The sequence below is a fragment of the Delphinus delphis genome, chromosome 19 (assembly GCF_949987515.2).
Source record: "Delphinus delphis chromosome 19, mDelDel1.2, whole genome shotgun sequence".
NCBI lineage: Eukaryota > Metazoa > Chordata > Mammalia > Artiodactyla > Delphinidae > Delphinus > Delphinus delphis.
In genome coordinates, this window is record NC_082701.1 from 27,701,355 (window position 1) to 27,716,923 (window position 15,569).

General features: G+C 48.8%; 1 protein-coding gene across 1 annotated transcript; it reads left to right on the forward strand.

Moving 5' to 3' along the window:
* Window positions 1–5,276: 5,276 nt before the first annotated feature.
* On the forward strand, window positions 5,277–14,281 carry CHCT1 (CHD1 helical C-terminal domain containing 1). Its single transcript, XM_059996630.1, is given in 7 exon segments — window positions 5,277–5,403; window positions 5,920–5,943; window positions 6,538–6,608; window positions 6,875–7,050; window positions 7,484–7,583; window positions 10,664–10,859; window positions 14,118–14,281. Coding segments are annotated over 7 exon segments (792 nt in total). The 5' UTR covers window positions 5,277–5,342.
* The last annotated feature ends 1,288 nt before the right edge of the window (window positions 14,282–15,569 follow it).

The window sequence follows — 15,569 nt, forward strand, 5'->3', positions numbered from 1 at the left end:
CATAACTGAATCACTTTGCGTACAACTGAAACTAACACAACATTGTAAATCAACTATACTTCAGTAAAAATTAAAAAAAAAAAAAGAGAGAGAGAGAGAGAGAAAGAGACTGTGCATTAGGTAGTGATTCAGACCCTGGTAGCTTTGGAGTAGGGATACCTTGGCCCTCCACTGGGAACTGTCTCAAGCCCTGAAGATCCAGCACTCCAGCCATGACAGGAAATTGAATGACCCTCTTTTTCTTGAAGTCTTGATATAATTCTATTTGGATAATTGGATAATTCAAAGTAAGATCAATGCTAGAATTCCCTGGGGTTTCTTATCATCAAGAGGAATAGAGCAGAGTTCTTTTGGGGAATAAAAGGTCTCTAAGTCACTGTTTAACCCAGAGAGAAAGAGAGATGGGAAAATCTTCAAATCTATGAGAGGAAGCGTAGGCAGTAGATGCTCAAGTCATTTTCCATGTCCACTGAATCCAGAGCATAGAATTTTGTGAGCTCTACCATGTGCACTGGGGGGTGGTATAAGCAGACAGAGTAGGAGATCCCCGGACAAAATAACCAGTCATGGCTTTCTTGACATAAAAGAAGCCAGTTTAGGGCTTCCCTGGTGGCGCAGTGGTTGGGAGTCCGCCTGCTGATGCGGGGGGGCACGGGTTCGTGCCCCGGTCCGGGAGGGTCCCGCGTGCCGCGGAGCGGCTGGGCCCGTGAGCCGTGGACGCTGGGCCTGCGCGTCCGGAGCCTGTGCTCCGCAGCGGGAGAGGCCGCAGCAGTGAGAGCCCGCGTACCGCTAAAAAAAAAAAAAAAAAAAAAAAAAAGGATGCTTAGCCCAGGCCATTTTGTCATCTAAGCCTGGCTGCAATGCTTGCCCTTCAACAGGTCTCAGTAATTAATGATCTTAAGGAAAGTGAGAGAAAGCAGGAACCAAGGAAAAGCAGTCAAGAAACAATAGTTCAGGGACTTCCCTGGTGGCGCAGTGGTTAAGAATCTGCCTGCCAATACAGGGAACATGGGTTCAGAGCCGTGGTCCGCGAAGACCCCACATTCCGCGGAGCAACTAAGCCTGCGAGCCACAACTGAAGCCCGTGCGCCTAGAGTTCGTGCTCCGCAACAAGAGAATCCACCGCAATGAGAAGCCGGCGCACCGGAAGGAAGAGTAGGCCCCATTCACCACAACTAGAGAAAGCCTGCGAGCAGCAACGAAGACCCAATGCAGCCAAAAATAAATAAATAAAAATAAATAAATCTATAAAAATTATTTTTTTAAAAAGAAGAAAGTATTAAAAAAAAAAGAAAAAGAAACAATAGTTCAGTGATAAAACAGAGTCCTAGTTCCTCCTCAAGGGATACACATAAAAATCTGATACTTATCTTTGAGTTCTGCAGGATCTAAGGGGTTGGAATGATGATGTTGACCTTTTCTGACCCTATGATGTCAATCAACTGAAGCTTGGACTCTCAATCTTTGCCCCAATTTTATGCTGAATTCTTTGCCCAAGCCCCTTCACAAAGATGCATGTACCCTTAGCTTAAAACTTCCCCACTTATGCCGTTGGGAGACACTGTTTTGGGAAAGATCCCCGGTGTTCTCCTTCCTTGCTGCAAGTAATAAATCCTTCCTTCTCCCAATCTTTGGCTTGGTTGTGTTTTTTGGCTCGACACCCACCAAGAGGTGAACCCAGTTTTCAGGTTACAGTGGGGGTGAGATGTGATGATTATGAAATTGGTCCATACTATCAAGGAACATGCCAGCCTGCAGAAAGTGGAGGGTGGACAAATTCACACACCTTTCTACCCCCATCTCCTCCTGCCTAAAGTATGTGGCACACAGGATTATTTTTTAAATTAAATATTGGAGGAATGACTGTTGAAAGAGTTGTCTTGCCCTATAGAGTCATTTTATGCTGACCAACTGGATTTTTTAAAATTAATTAATTAATTTATTTTGGGCTCTGTTGGGTCTTCATTGCTGCGTATGGGCTTTCTCTAGTTGCGGTGAGCAGGGGCTACTCTTCGTTGCGGTGTGCGGGCTTCTCATTGCGGTGGCTTCCCTTGTTGCGGAGCACGGGCTCTAGGTGCGCAGGCTTCAGTAGTTGTGGCACACGGGCTCTAGAGTGCAGGCTCAGTAGTTGTAGTGCACGGGCTTAATTGCTTCGTGGCATGTGCAATCTTCCTGCCAGGGCTCGAACCCGTGTCCCCTTCATTGGCAGGCGGATTCTTAACCACTGCACCACCAGGGAACCCTGACCAATTGGACTTTGAAGAGTGTTTCCCAAAGGCAATGGATTTTCATTTTGTCTTAGTTAACGTTGAGCTTTGAGCCATTATTCGTGACTGCTGTTAGATTTAATTGTCTCTTCAGGCTACTTCCTATGGTTTATAATACAACCATTATGGGAATAGGGCAGACATCCAGAGTCTAGGATTTGCCGGAGGCTATGGGAGAGAAAAGGAGGGGTGGAGTGCGGTGAGGGAGCAGGCAGAGACAGATAAGCTTTGGGGTTCTGATACTTAATTCCCCCTTCTGAATTTTAGATATTGTTTGGGGCTGGTGGAGGAATAAATGTACATATATTCTTTGTTTCTTCTCTTTTTTTTCTGTTTTCATCCAGTCTTGGTCCATATTCACATCCACTTACCTAAGTATGAGTTATAATGTAATACTCTTTTTCTTTTGCGGTACGCTGGCCTCTCACTGTTGTGGCCTCTCCCGTTGCGGAGTACAGGCTCCGGACGCGCGCAGGCTCAGTGGCCATGGCTCACGGGCCCAGCCGCTCGTGCGGCACGTGGGATCTTCCCGGACCGGGTCATGACCCGTGTGCCCTGAATCGGCAGGTGGACTCTCAACCACTGCGCCACCAGGGAAGCCCTAATACTCTTTTGCATTATGTTCTTAAACTTAGCATTATATTACATCTTTAATGATGTTATTTATTCCTTAAACAGCTTTTAAAAACAGAGCTCTCCTTTCTTTCTGACTGTAAATCTAAAGCATATTCATTATTTTTAGCACTATGTTTTTTTTAAAATAATTTATTTTTATTTATTTATTTTATTTTTGGCTGTGTTGGGTCTTCACTGCTACGTGCGGGCTTTCTCTAGTTGCGGCGAGCGGGGGCTACTCTTCATTGCAGTGCGCAGGCTTCTCATTGAGGTGGCTTCTCTTTTTGCAGAGCACAGGCTCTAGGCGTGTGGATTTCAGTAGTTGTGGCACATGGGCTCAGTAGTTGTGGTTCGTGGGCTCTAGAGTGCAGGGTCGGTATCTGTGGCACACGGGCATTGTTGCTCTGCAGCATGTGGGATCTTCCTGGACCAGGGCTTGAACCCATGTCCCCTGCATTGGCAGGCGGATTCTTAACCACTGTGCCACCAGGGAAACCCCATATTCATTATTTTTTAAAATGCTGATAATATGCAAAGAAAGTGAAAAATCACCCTCAATATTTTGAAGTGTAGCCTTCAAAACTTTTTTCTATGTGCATATAAATACCTACAAAAATGGAATCAGGGTTTCCCTGGTGGCGCAGTGGTTGAGAGTCCGCCTGCCTATGCAGGGGACACGGGTTCGTGCCCCGGTCCGGGAAGATCCCACATGCCGCAGAGCAGCTGGGCCCATGAGCCATGGCCGCTGAGCCTGCGCGTCGTCCGGAGCCTGTGCTCCGCAACGGGAGAGGCCACAACAGTGAGAGGCCCGCTTACCACAAAAAATTAAAAAAAAAAAAAAAATGGAATCAGGGCTTCCCTGGTGGCACAGTGATTGAGAGTCTGCCTGCTGATACAGGGGACACGGGTTCGTGCCCCAGTCCGGGAAGATCCCACATGCCGCGGAGCGGCTGGGCCCGTGAGCCATGGCCGCTGAGCCTACGCGTCCGGAGCCTGTTGCTCCGCAACGGGCGAGGCCACAACAGTGAGAGGCCCGCGTACCGCCAAAAAAAAAAAAAAAAAAAAAAGGGAATGCATATTTAACATTTTAAATTATTATTATTTTTTTTTACTAATTATTACTCCCTATAGAAGTTTGTAAAAGAGCTCCTTTCCCCTCACTCTTGCCAGTGTAATTATCCTTCTTAACAGCCGCAAAATAATCTTGAATTGGTGCTCCAGTTTGGAGGCAAAGCCACCTTGTCCCCTAGGAACGTCAGGAGCTAAATGCCCCTGTCAAACGCGGCTACTGCTGCCAGATGGCGAGAGGGAGACGTGGGAGGACCGTGCCGCAGCCTCAGCCCGGGCTGGGTTGGCCGACGGCCGTCCGACCCAGTGCCCGCGAAGGCAGGGGAGGTAGAGGGCCAAACGGAGTGGGGAAAACAGGACCCAGACCCAGAGGACAGAAAGGCAAGGGCCAGAAGAGGAAGTTCCGCGATCCAAGGAAGAAGATGCGGGTCAGGTGAGGGAACTGAGGCCGCACGGTCTTACCAGCGCCCCGACCCGCTGTGCGCCCTGAGCGGCCACCGGGACCGCGGTAGGGATGAGGGGGCGGCTTGGACCCGCGCCCCCGAGAGCCTCCGAGGACCTCCCCGCGACCTTTGATCCTCCCGAGGGCGACGCAGGAGGGAAAAGCCAGGGCGGTCGGAATCTGACCCAGACCCTCGCGCCCCACCTACTGGCAGCGGACCCAAGGCAATTTACGGGACCTCTGTGCGTCTCAGCTAGTCTTCTATGAATACGGATCACTGCTGGGACCTACCCCGGGGAAGACTGTTGTGAGCGTTAATTGAGATAATATACGGTGGCTAGTATTTCTGTACACCTCTCTAGAAACACCACCACCACCCAACACAACGGGCTCCTTCCCTTCCTGGAGATTACGGTGGATGGAAGAGAAGATCTATCCCAGGACAGATTTACAGTGTTCCCTTCTCCCTATACCCTCTAGTCCATTGTCCCCAGTCGGGAAAGGGATGTTACAAAACCTGGTCCTCACTCTCGGGAAGCCTACGCTGAAACTGAAGGGGCATGAATGGTACACACGCAGGAAAATGACTTCAAATGCCTTAACCGGGTTCAAAATGGACAGCATCTGACAGTTCTCTTGGGAGAAGGGGTGCCAGCCCCTCCTGTCCAGCTGTGCACTCTGACAAAGTCTGGGATCTACCTGGCACAACCTGCTCACTTCCCTAGGCCAGTCCCAGTTGAAGGAGAGGCTGGTCACCCGGGGAAGGGGTGGGGGAGGGTCGGGGAGGGGGAGGGGCACGGCACTCTGTTGGCAGTTGCCATGGTTTTGCTCCGAGTTCTGAGTGTCAACCTGCCCACTCCCTGAGACACTCAGGTTCCAGAAGCAGTAGGTCAGAAGCCCGAGGGGGCTGAGGAGTGCTACCTCTGGAGCCCATCGGCACACCTGTTGAGATGGAAGCCTTAGATGGACACGGGGGTGAAGGGCACCAGCCACTAGAGAAGGTGCAGTGGGGTTGGGGATGTGAGGGAGTGAGGAAAGGAGGGCCCTGGAGGGGCTGGTTTGGGAAGGCAGAGAGTATGAACTCAAGGAAGGAGAGAAGAAAGAAAAAGGGTGAGGTACACGAGTTGGCAAGAGACTGAAAGAACAAGAGAAGGTTAATTCATTCAGACAGATGTTTATCGAGGACATATATATCTGGCAAGATGATGGGAAGGTTCTCGGCAAGATGATTGCTGTTTATGAAGATACACAGGCTCGGGGGTGTGTGCGTGTGCACGTGCGTTACGGTCTGTGAGGTCTGTCTGATTTGTGTGGTGTGTTTATGGAATTGATCAGCCAGAGTCCCCTCTCTCTCGGGTCTGGAGGCGCCTGTGTCCCGTTCCCTCTCCATCTTTCTCCCTCCCTTTCCCTGGTCTATCCCTTCAGAGTCTGGGCCTGGATCTTCCTTGTGCCCCCTGAACACAGGCAGGAATTAATGCTCACTTTTCTGAGAGGCTTTTGAAAGGTCAGGTGTGAATCTCGTGTCAGTCTAATCCTGTGCTATGACTTCAAGTATTATTCCACAGTCACTTCGTCGTTATTAATTTTCAGCTTTTTTTTGCCCCAGCTTGCTGTCAGAAAGTTCCTTCTCATCATCACCATCACCGTCATACGCTTTCTGAGTGCCCATTAGCCCATGGGCCTGGGATTTTTAGGCACTCAATAAGTGCTGAATGAATGAGTAAATGAATCCCTAATCATTCCCTCCAAGGAGTTACTTAAACTTCTTGGTGCCGTTAGTGCTCTCATCTGTAACCAGGAATAATGATTTCTAGCCTCACAGAGTCTGTGGGAGAATAGAATGGGCTAATGTTTATCAAGTGCTTTGCAAAGTTAGCTAGTATACCGTGCTACAATTACTATAAAAGAAGTGGGTTGGGCGTTCTAGGTTTTCTAAGCTGGGATTCTCAGAGATGGTTTTCTTTGCCTGGGGCTCACTCACCTGAGTGCTGGCTCAAGGACGAGGTCACTGGGAAAACGGAGAAGGGCTTTGGCTGGCATCTGGACCAGTGGTTGCCCAGCACTGCCCCTCAGGAGCAGTAGCCCAAGCCCCCCAGCTGACTCCTGCCCCTGCCTCCTCGCAGGGGACGGATGGACCCCGCTTAGAGAGCACCATCCCTGCCAGAGACTCACTTGTGTGCCAGGCCAAGGGCCTGGACAAGGACACCTTCAAAATTGTGAGTAAGGGGCCAGCCCAGGACCCTGTCCCCGTTCCCCACAGGTCAGGAGACCTGGGTCAGTAGTTGGCAGGCCTCAGACTCATAGTTCACAGCCCCGCTTGACACACTCTTGGGAAGGAAGTGGGGTAAGAGGTTGACGGGAGCCTCCTCAACACTTCCTGGGCCATAAGGGTTGCAGCTGGGCCAACCTGCTGGCTCTGTGGGGCTGCCCAGCTGCCTCTTGTTTTTCCTGTGGCCCCTCACTTCACCTGTTGCCTCCTAAGTGTAAAGAATGTCTAAGGCCGCTGAAGAAGTTCCTGCGAAGGTTGCACCCGCCGAGGGACCTTCCCCAGGAGAAGAAGCTAAAGTACATGAAGCAGAGCCTGGTGGTCCTAGGGGACCACATCAACACCTTTCTGCAGCACTACTGCCGAGCCTGGGAAATCAAGCACTGGAGGAAGTAGGGCAGCCTCCCTACCCTTACCACTACACTCACTCCTGGGCCGACCCCTCTAGAATCAAGGTCACACCTTAGTGAAAATCTCCTAGTTCTTTATCTTAGTGTGAAAGAGTCAGGATCCTGGAGTGAGCATGGTGAAGGGGGATGGGGAGAACAGGGTCTGCTTGCGACTCTGGGCAGCACTGAGTGGACAGAGGACTCGCCTGACCCCGGAGGGAATGGCCTCTGATCGAATAACTGCTGTGTGGTGTGGGGGACTCCTCACTGATACAGGGTATCCAAGGTCTGGCAAATCCCCATTACTCCATGTCCCCAACCAAACACTGAGGAGGCAGCATTTCCCCCTGGGTGGTTCTGGCCACAGGACAAACGCTGAGGGAGCGGGGCTGTGCTCCGCCCCCCTCAGCCTTGGGCTTGGACTTCTCCCCTGCAGGAAGCTCTGGAGATTTGTCTCCCTCTTCTCAGAACTGGAGGCGAAGCAGCTTTACAGGCTCTACAAGTATACCAAGAACAGCCAGACGGCCAAGTTCCCGGTGAGGTTCCTCCAGGGTCCAGCTGAGGGCTGGTTGGTGTGTTCTTAAATTGTGAGGGGAGGCCTGCAACTGAAGGGCGGCATTTGGGATCGTAATTCCCCAACCAGGGATCAAACCGGCGCCCCCTGCAGTGAAAGCCAGGAATCCTAACCATGGGACCACCAGGGAATTCCCTGAAGGGCCCTCTGATATAGCCAGCACCCCTCAGTCCCTTCCACACTCACTGCCTGAGGAAGACGCCACTGCCCCTGCGGTGGGCACAGAGAGGGGCTGAAGAGGGCAGAGACTCAGCTTCAAGTTCTAGATATTTATTCATCCTCCACACCCACACCCTGATGTGAACAGGGGCAGGGACTGTTCACAGTCCTTGGAGAGCCATGGGCAGGGATGATTGAGGCCAGGCAGAAAGGCACAGCCAGCTTGGGGGAGACTGGAGATTGTTGCAGAGGACAGAGGACAGAGGACAACTTCCTGGGCAGGGACTTCCCTGGTGGTCCAGTTGTTAAGACTCCGAGCTTCCAATGCAGGGGGTGTGGTTCGATCCTTGGTCGGGGAACTAAGATCTCATGTGCCATGAGGCATGGCCAAAAAATTAAAAAAAAAAAAAAAAAGATCCTGGGCAGGCTTTGTCCAAAAACAGTGCTTCTCAAACATTTTGGTCTTGGGTCACTTCTACCCTCTTAAAAATCATTGGGAACCCCCCAAAACCTGTATTCCTGTAGGTTACATCTATTGATATTTATTTGCCCTACTAGAAATTAAAACTAAAGAAATAATTCAAAATATGTATTTACTGATTCATTTAAAAATAAAAACAAGGAGTCCATTATATATTAACATAATTTTTATGAGCGTTAACTATATTTTCCAAAACAAAAAGATTTAGAGAGAAGAGTGGCATTGTTTGACATTTTTGCAGATCTCTTTAGTGTCTGGCTTAATAGAAGACAGTTGGATTCTCATATCTGCTTCTGCTCAATCTCTTATGATATAGTGATTTGGTTAAAGTGCATGAAGAAAACCCAGCCTCATACAGATATATAGTTAAAAGAGAGGAGCATTTTATTACTGTTTTCCGATAATCGTGGATAGTTCTCTTTGCTACCACACCAAAACTCAGAAAGTGGCAGTTACTTAATGCAGTGTGGAATCTGAAACCATATTGATGAATGTTTTAAAATAGAATTAAAAATTTTTTTTTAAATTAATTTTATTTTTGGCTGCGTCGGGTCGTCATTGTTGGGTGTTCGCTCCTGTGCTTGGGCTTTCTCCAGTTGCTGCGAGCGGGGGCTACTCTTTGTTGTGGTGCGAGGGCTTCTCATTGCAGTGGCTTCTCTTGTTTCAGAGCTCAGGCTCTAGGCGCACGGGCTTCAGTACTTGTGGCACGTGTGCTCAGTAATTGTGGTGCACAGGCTTAGTTGCTCCGCGGCATGTGGGATCTTCCCGGAACCTGTGTCCCCTGCATTGGTAGGCGGATTCTTAACCACTGTGCCACCAGGGAAGTCCCAGACATTTTTTTTTTTTAAACCAGTTTTAGGTTTACAGAAAAATTGAGTATAAAGTATAGGGTTAGCCAAAAAGTTAGTTCGGTTTTTTCCATATAATGTTACGGAAAAACCCGAACCAACATTTTGGCCAACCCAATACAGAGTTCCCATATCCCACCCTTTTCTGTCTTCCTTATTATTAGCACCTTGCATTAGAGGGGTACATTTGTATCTTTGATGAGCCAATATTGATACACTATTAACTAAAAAAATAATGTCCATAGTTTACATTAGGGTGCACTCTTTGTTTTGCACATTCTATAGGTTTTGACAAATGTACAATAACATGTATCCACCATTACAGTAGCAAACAGAATAGTTTCATTGCCCTAAAAATCCCCCGTGCTCCACCTATTCATTCCTCCCTCCTTCCCCCAGACGCCTGGCAATCACTCATCTTTTTATTGTCTCCATAGTTTTTCCTTTTCTGGAATATCCATGTAGTTGGCATCATACAGTATGTAGCCTTTTCAGATTTGTAGCAATGAACTTTTCACTAGGTTACATTAGAATCCATTGGTTTCTCTCTTGCACTTTGAGTGGACCCCACTTTTCAGGGGGTCTGTGAGGTTAGAGTATTTCATAGAGCACACTCTGGGAACCACTGATCCAAAAGAATAATCACAGATAACAGTTTTTAGGTACCAGGCACATTATGTTCCCTCATGTCATCTTCAAAAGTAACACTAGGGCTTCCCTGGTGGCGCAATGGTTGGGAGTCCGCCTGCCGATGTAGGGGACGCGGGTTCGTGCCCCGGTCGGGGAGGATCCCACATGCCGCGGGGCGGCTGCGCCCGTGAGCCGTGGCCGCTGGGCCTGCGCGTCCGGAACCTGTTGCTCCGCAGCGGGAGAGGCCACAACAGTGAGAGGCCTGCGTACCGCAAAAAAAAAAAAAAAAAAAAAAAGTAACCCTAAGTGGTAATTAGAATTATTGTCCGCAGTGTGTAAATGAAGGTGATGAGGTAAAGTAACTTGACCCAAGCCACATAGCAAGTGGGAGGGAAGAACTGGATTCAAACATAATCTAGTTCAAAGGAAAGCCCCGCCCTGACCTCACCCCACCCACTGCTCTAGCCGTGCAGCCTTAACCAAATCCTCTCTTTCTCTGGGTCTTTATTTCTACCTCTGAACATGAATGAGTGGATTCAGTGATTCCCCTTCTGAATATAAGGAGCTGCCATTTTGGTGATTCTTGGATTTCAGCAGCAGGAAAATTTCAAAAGATGTTTTCAGGCTCTCAATTTTAATTTTGCAAAGGACTTTAAAACAAGTACCACTGTTTCATTATAAACACGTAACACACTATACTCAAAAAAGAGATGAAGGACATATCCCAACGGAAAGAGACACCCAAGAACGGACAGTTGGCAGCCTGGTCTCAATGTCCCCATGGTCCCCATCTGTGGCCCTCCATCCTTCTGGCTACACAGGTGTGAGGTGCAGTCCGGCCGAAGCTGTTGCCTAACAAGGGCAGGGCTGGGGCTCTGGCACATGGGCCCCTCTCTTCTGCTCAACACTGTGGCCCCCTTGCAGGTAGCCGCCTACCCTTTGGACATCCCGGAGAGCTCCTTGCCTGCCAACAAGGAGGACAGTCTGCCCAAGCTCTGCACTGCCTGGGGGCTGCACAGTCACCTCAGTGCCATGAAGGAGAGGCTGTCCAAGATGCATGCCCCGGGCCGCCAGGTCTCCCTGCTCGGGGAGCTGAGAGCTGAGGGCCACAGCAGGAGAGGTAATGCCTGGAGGAGGGGCCTGTGTGTCCCGTGGAACACCTGACATAGTCTTCATCCCTCCTCCCCATCTTCTCTTCATCCCTTCATTTATTTTACTTATTCATTTATTTATTTATTGGCCGCACCACGTGGCATGTGGGATCTAGTTCCCAGAGCAGGGGTCGAACTGCGCCCCTTGCATTCACAGCGCAGAGTCTTAACCACTAGACTACCAGGGGAGTCCCCATCCCTGCATTTCTGTTTTCTTTTTTTTTAATAAATTTATTTATTTACATTTATTTATTTATTTATTGTTGGCTGTGTTGGGTCTTCGTTGCCGCGCACGGACTTCTCATTGCGATGGCTTCTCTTGCTGTGGAGCATGGGCTCTAGGTGCGTGTGGGCTTCAGTAGTTGTGGCACGTGGGCTCAGTAGTTGTGGCTCATGGGCTTTAGGGTGCAGGCTCAGTAGTTGTGGCACACGGGCTTAGCTGCTCCGTGGCATGTGGGATCTTCCTGGACCAGGGCTCGAACCCGTGTCTCCTGCACTGGCAGGCGGATTCTTAACCACTGTGCCACCAGGGAAGTCCCATCCCTGCATTTCTCTTTCTGTCCATTTTCCTTCCCCCTCTCCGCTCTTTCTTTTCTCTTTTTCCCCCTTTCCCCGCAGGTATGCTCATTATAGAAAGTTTGAAATGTACAGATAGTATAAAATAGAAGAGAGGAAAATTACCCATCACCCACAGGTATGACTATTAACATTTAGGTGTGTTCCCTTCACTGTTCTGTTTCATCCCAACCCCCCAACCCGGAGGTCTCAGGAAACATGCCTTTTTCAGTTAACATGTAAACAAAGCACTTTCCCATACAACCAGAAGCAGAGCAGAGATGTTTCCAGAGGCTAAGAGCAGGGACTCCCGGGAAGTGTCCAAGCAGCAGCAGAATGTCCCCTCAGCTTTGGGCAGGGTATGGGCAGAGGAGGGGTTCATTCCACCAGGGAGGAGGCCGTCCAGCCAGCTGGCCTGGGAACCGACTTCCCGGCAGCCTTGGCCTCTGCAGTGACTGCGTGGCCTGGCTCTCTGGACAGAGGGTGTGGGATTAGGGGACAGAGACTCTTCAGTGAGAGGGACCCCAGCCAAGGTTGGAACCTATGAAGGCCCCTCCTGTGCACTGAGGTGCAGAGAGGTGTTGGGCCACCTACCTCTCACCCTTCTGGAACTGGCTTTTTGCTTAGCTCCTGGGGGAGAAGATGAAGGCAAATGGTAGCCTAGGACCGCAGAGCATGGTCCTAAACTGGACCCAGGTGTTCCTCTGAAGGCCAGGCTGGCTGGGGCAGCCCTCAGGGCATCTTCACCAGTCACAGTCCACCAGTCACTTGGACCAAGTGGGAGGGCAGGAATGAGGATGGGTCAGGTACAGAGGGCCCAGGTCAGGCAGCTACCGAGACCCAGAACTCTGCCTGGGCTCTGCAGGGGCCCGTGGTCCCAGTGCCTACTGTTTAAATTGAGGAAGTAAAACATACAGTGGAATGAAGGCCAGTCCATTATTAATATGATGTAGGTCAGGGACTTCCCTCGTGGCGCAGTGGTTAAGACTCCGTGCTCCCAATGCAGGGGGCCCAGGTTCGATCCCTGGTCAGGGAACTAGATCCCACATGCATGCCACAACTAAGAGTTCACGTGCCACAACTAAGGAGCCAGAGAGCCGCAACTAAGAAGCCTGCCTGCCGCAACTAAGACCTGATACAACCAAATAAATAAAATTAATTACTTGATTTTAAAAAATGATCTAGGCCAAGCTGTCCATGAATCAGGTGAGGATAGTGAGATGCAGGCTTTTGGGCCAGCGTCTCCCTGTACCAAGAGCTTTGTATCTCTTAATTTCACCCAAACCCTGCAGCATCCTGATGAGATGGGCATTATTATCCCCCTCCTACAAATGCACAATCTCAGAATACAGGGTAAAGCGTAGGTCTGGAGGAGGTAGGTTTGGGACAGGATTTAAAGAAAGGAATAAGGAGAGGGAGGGGGAAGGGGAAAGAGGTGGGAGGGACGTGTGTGTGGAGGTGAGGGGGCAGTGAGTAGACAGGCTGGGCTCAGGGGTGAATGGCCGAGCACATTGCAGAGGTGCAGGCTGGCGTGTAACAGGAAAAAGGCTTGGATGGCGGGATAAGAAATTGGGCTTGAAATTGTAATTCTTAAAATAACATTTTATTACAGGCATAAGCATATCCTAGAAAATTAGATAATTCAGATCAGCAAAAAATAAGAAAATATAAACATTGTCATCCAGTTAGCACTTTCCAGATTTTTTTATGTATATAAATACCTGTATTAAACAAAAATGAGACCATGCCGTATATAGGATTTTGATTTGAACTTGCTTTTTTCAGTTATAGAAACCTTCCATGTTAACATCTTCATTTCATCTAATTGTTGAATTAAATACTCCACTTTCAAATTTTCCCAGCAAAGACATCTTTTGCACTGGTTTCCCAAACCCTGTGTTTCACCTGGTTATGTCTCTTAAGCCTCTTTTAACCTAACCGAGTCCCCTTTTTTACACCCTGGCCTGTTGAAGAGATCAGGCTATTTTGCAGAATGTTCCAATTTCTGCTTTTTTCTTATTACTGCCTTTTGGTATCTTTGAAGCTTGTTCTTCTATCCAGGAGCAGGATTGTAGGTCATGAGTCTCGATGAATTCATGTTAAACATGTTTTTGGCTGGGATATGTTACAGACGAGGCTGTGTTTTTCACATTGTGTTACATGAGAGAACACATATCACCTGGTAGAGCCACCATGACTGAGTGAATCACCAAGTCTATCGTGCAGTTAAAAGTGACCTGCACGGTGTTTCTTGGGCACCATGTTCATGAGTCAGTTCTTAAGGAAAAAGATGGCAACGGTGTTTGCAAACAACCCAGCAACAAAGTACTGGGAATTGGGCTGTGAAACTAGAGAGAGGAGTGGGGAGGAATCAGAGTCGGAAGCCAGAGGTCTAGTCCCGACTGTACCCCTAGCTTGGATTAGGCTTTGAACAGCAGCCCATTTCCTTACTCTGTGCCTGTGTGAGATCCCCCAACTGTAAATTGGAGGGATACCATCTCCCTACCCCACAGGGTTTCTGTGAGAAAAGAGTAAGGGACATAGGTTGGAAGCAAGATAAGATTTTGTTGTCCTTCCTTTGAGTCCTTACCATGCCCCCCACATGTTACAGACTGAGATTCTCTAACTATTTGTGATGTCATCAGCACTGTCTCTGACTTTCCCTTTTTCAGGTTCTTTAAGGAAACTTCCTCAACAACCAAAACTCAAGAGAAAGAGGATTAAGGAAGCCCCAGAAACTCCAGAGAGCTGCCCACAAGAATACCCAGCTGGGGCAGAGGGCCGGCTCGCCCTGGATCCCAGAGCACTTGTACCTGAGGGCATGGGGGACCAATGAGGGGAAGGAAGAAATTGTCTCTGTCAAAAGGATGCTCAGGTCTTAATTATGTATAAATGGGGCAAGGAAATAAACATCCTTAATACAGTTTGACTCGGCTAAGGTGGTCACTGTGTCAAGGACCATCAGTCTGGGTGGAGATACATGTAAATAGACATTACAACGGGGTGACACAGGTGCCTGGGGAAGACCTCAGGGGAGGTAACACAGGCACTGATGTGTTTGCCAGGGAAGAGCACAGGTGGGAGTGGAACGGGCCTGGGGTAAGTCAGAGAGTGATAACTCTGGCGCCTGCCTAAATCGTCTGCCCTTGATCTCGTGGGAAAGTTAGCTGGGGGACAGTGAGAAGGGAGATGCCAGGAATGAGCTGGTGTGACTCGGTTATCAGGCAAAGTGCACAGAAGTGAGAGAGAGTAGAGGCAGGAGACCAAAGAAGTAACCATATTAATAGTCTTAGCTAGGAACTATACTCAATATTATGTAATAAGATATAAGGGAAGAGAATCTGAAGAATAGCATACATATGTATAACTGAACCACTGTGCTGTATACCTGAAACTAACATGATATTGTAAATCAACTGTATTTCAATTTTTAAAAATTAAAAAAAAAGTCTTAGCTAGGATGTTGGTTCAAACCTGTGGTGCAAAATTGGCAGCCCATGTGCTGAATTCAGACCACTGATGTGTTTTGTTTGCCCCTTGTGGTGGTCTACCTGTTTAAAACATTTTTATAAAGAAAGTCAGTTGCCAATATTAACTTGGTACATTTCACATTATAAACAACAGCAGTTTAAAAAACGGGCCACACTTGGACCTGTCTTCTCAAATGACCACACCTGGCTGGGGCTGAGACACACATGGGGCTCAGGTTTCACTGATACTCTTTCCAGTTCACCACAGTCCCCACCCTCCCGGTTGCCTTACACACTGGCCTTCTTCACTTCCTTTCTATCACCTTTTGATCCTTTTAGCCTTTAGTATTTGTTACCCTTAGGGTATATACAAATGCAATGAAGCTGTGCATGAATGGGGGAGGAGTGAATTTGTGAGACTAAGGTAAAGTTGACAGTTTTTGGTGACAGAAGTGGGAGATGAGAAAGGAAGGGAAGGGGAGGAAGTGAAGGTGGTACATTGTTTCTAGCTAGAAAGGCCATGTGGATGGAGGTCAATTCCAGGAGGAGAAGCCCGTCCAATTATATTCCAAGAACACAGAAGAATCAGGACTCTGCTAGCGGCAGCAACATACAGTGCCCAGTATGGGCTGGAGCGGATGGGACCAGAACAAA